Source organism: Agrilus planipennis, unplaced genomic scaffold (assembly GCF_000699045.2).
Source record: "Agrilus planipennis isolate EAB-ADULT unplaced genomic scaffold, Apla_2.0 scaffold1838, whole genome shotgun sequence".
Classification (NCBI taxonomy): Eukaryota; Metazoa; Arthropoda; class Insecta; order Coleoptera; family Buprestidae; genus Agrilus; species Agrilus planipennis.
In genome coordinates this window covers 2,363-4,766 of record NW_020440488.1, presented here as the reverse complement: position 1 = coordinate 4,766, position 2,404 = coordinate 2,363, and the positions used below count along the sequence as shown (strand labels likewise).

Below are 2,404 nucleotides of genomic sequence, written 5' to 3'. Positions count from 1 at the left end.
GGACATAGGGTAACTTTTATCCAGAAGAAAAAATGCTGTTCCCGAAGGATAAAAAAATTATTAGTTTTATGCGGGTAAAATCTAGTAAAGTATAATAATGTGCAATGCATATATTAGCTGTTGAAATTTTTGTTTTTCGGAAAGATAAAGCAAAGCCTCTTGTCGCGTCTATATGTACATCCCTTTATTTAGACTACTGATCGATTTTGTCCAGTCAGACGCATTTTTGAATATCAGCAACCACTATTTGAAGCTTTTTTGAGCAGGTCTTTCGCTGGCAAGACCCCTTTACCCTTTTCGATTCGTATAGCAATGCAGCATATACATATACACATACAACGTCGATCACACTTGACTAAAAATGTCTACTTTTGGTATTTAGATACACGTCTGACGCTTAATTTATTGACTGGATCAATTTTACCAAATGAGATGGATCATTAGATTTTTTTACAACATACATGATATAAGTAGGTGACATGAAAAGGCATCGCTTATAGAATGTTTATGAAACTAATCTAGGAGTTTTTAAATATTTATTTCGTCAAATTTTTTAGTCTTTAATTTAAACGACTGAAACTGAATTTGCTTATAACGATTTTAATTTCCTAAATAAAGGTCTACCCCATTTTTATGCACTAATCCTTATTTAACTGAAATACTATACTATATATAGATAGCACTGCTAAGGACACTACTTCTTGTATTATTTTGAAAAATATTTTATAAATTATTTTATTAATGATCCACTTTTCTTTACAAATATAAACATATGTATATACAAAAAAAAAATGTTTATTAAAAATTTTTGAATCAGTACAACAAAATGGAATTCAATTTTTATAAATACTATAAAGAAGCACAAAACAACAGAAACATAATTTATTTATCTGAACATTTACGTGAAAAATCCACGATAATTTGTGCAACTACTACCATTTATGTATGGTAGTTTACACTGTAGAAGTGGTGAAATGGAAAGACTTTATGAGAACCTTTGTTCACAACATATTACATACAATTTACTTATTTAACCTTCTTTGCTTCAGTCTGTTTCTTTTCCTCCTGTTTTTCTTCCTTGTGATTATCAGCGTCTTCATACCTACAACATTAACAAAAGTAATGACCATTTACACATAATGTACATTATTACAAAACTTACTTTAATAGGGCCTTTATATCACCTTTAATAAGTGCTACAATTAATGGAGTTCCTAAACAGGCTGGAACTAAGTACAAGAGTGCAGGTTGAGCATGTTTAAACATGTGCATAACAAAAATAGTAGCCATAAGACCCAAAAAGTATGCTACAAATGTTGCATGAAAATACAAGTTGGATTTACGTTTTAGGCTTTGATCGAAACGTAACAGAAGAGCAATAAAAATTCCAGGAACAACTATGTCTCCGAGTCCTAACATTGCAAAATTATTGGCAGCGAGACCATGTGTCAGGAGGTCTTGCGGAAAGACAACTTAAAAAACAAAGAAAAACCAAATAAGGAACTCGAAAATATTCTATTCCACGGGCATATGGAGCAACTTATATTATGCTCTTTCAAAGTAAGATAAATTTGCAGTAAAATTTAAATAAAAACGTAGCAAATTCAGATAGAACTCATTTGTGAAGTTATTAGATATAGTAAAAAACTTACGTTTAATAGGGGCTTCAAAGCTTTTGGCAACAGTTACCATGACATCTGTCCCAAAAACCCAAAATATATCGTAAATAAAAAGACCAAGTAGTAAAATACAACCGGTTATCACATTATTTAAATGTAACAGTTCCACCGCATTAATAGCAAATGCTAAACCAAACAGGTTGTTAGCAACCCAATGCTTTTGAAACAGATACCAAGCACCTACAAATGAACAGCAGACAAGAGCGACAATGTCATAAGAGGTGAATTTGTAGTCTATTATATCTTCATTTGGTTCACCCCGACCTTGTCGAAAGATTAATTGGTAGTGGACATTGGGTAATGAAGCCGGGACTAATTTACTAACAATTGGACTAAAAGTATTCAATAGAATTAATTACAACAAAGAATATAAGGTAAATGTTTCACTTAGTATGGTCTCCTCCAATTTCGTTGATATTTTAGTATGTTGTACAGATTAGGGTAATAATTAATAATATGTATGTATATATCCTTAGACACTGTACATCATACTAAAATTTCAACGAAATCAGAAATGAGCATATTAATTAAGACATTTACCAAAAATAATGTACACTACTATGCAGTAGACTTGAATTTAATTAACACAATAATACGTTTAAATGATATTTTGATATCGCCGATATTTTTATAATTTATAGTAATTTTAGTGATAAATTTTTCAATATATTGAATTAAAATACCCTTTAAGTTTTAAAAATAGCATATTGTCACATATTGTTATG

The 2,404-nt window shown here is 30.2% G+C and overlaps 1 protein-coding gene across 1 annotated transcript in view; it reads right to left on the bottom strand.

Annotated features, from left to right (window-relative positions):
• Positions 1–862: 862 nt before the first annotated feature.
• Positions 863–2,404, bottom strand: part of LOC112903977 (minor histocompatibility antigen H13-like) — a 2,839-nt gene continuing 1,297 nt past the window's right edge. The window contains exons 3-5 of the mRNA XM_025979727.1: positions 1,653–2,011; positions 1,163–1,472; positions 863–1,102 (exon numbers count right to left, since the gene is read on the bottom strand). Coding sequence (XP_025835512.1) covers positions 1,027–1,102; positions 1,163–1,472; positions 1,653–2,011 — 745 coding nt within the window. The 3' untranslated portion in view covers positions 863–1,026. The remainder of the gene's footprint in view (positions 1,103–1,162; positions 1,473–1,652; positions 2,012–2,404) is intronic.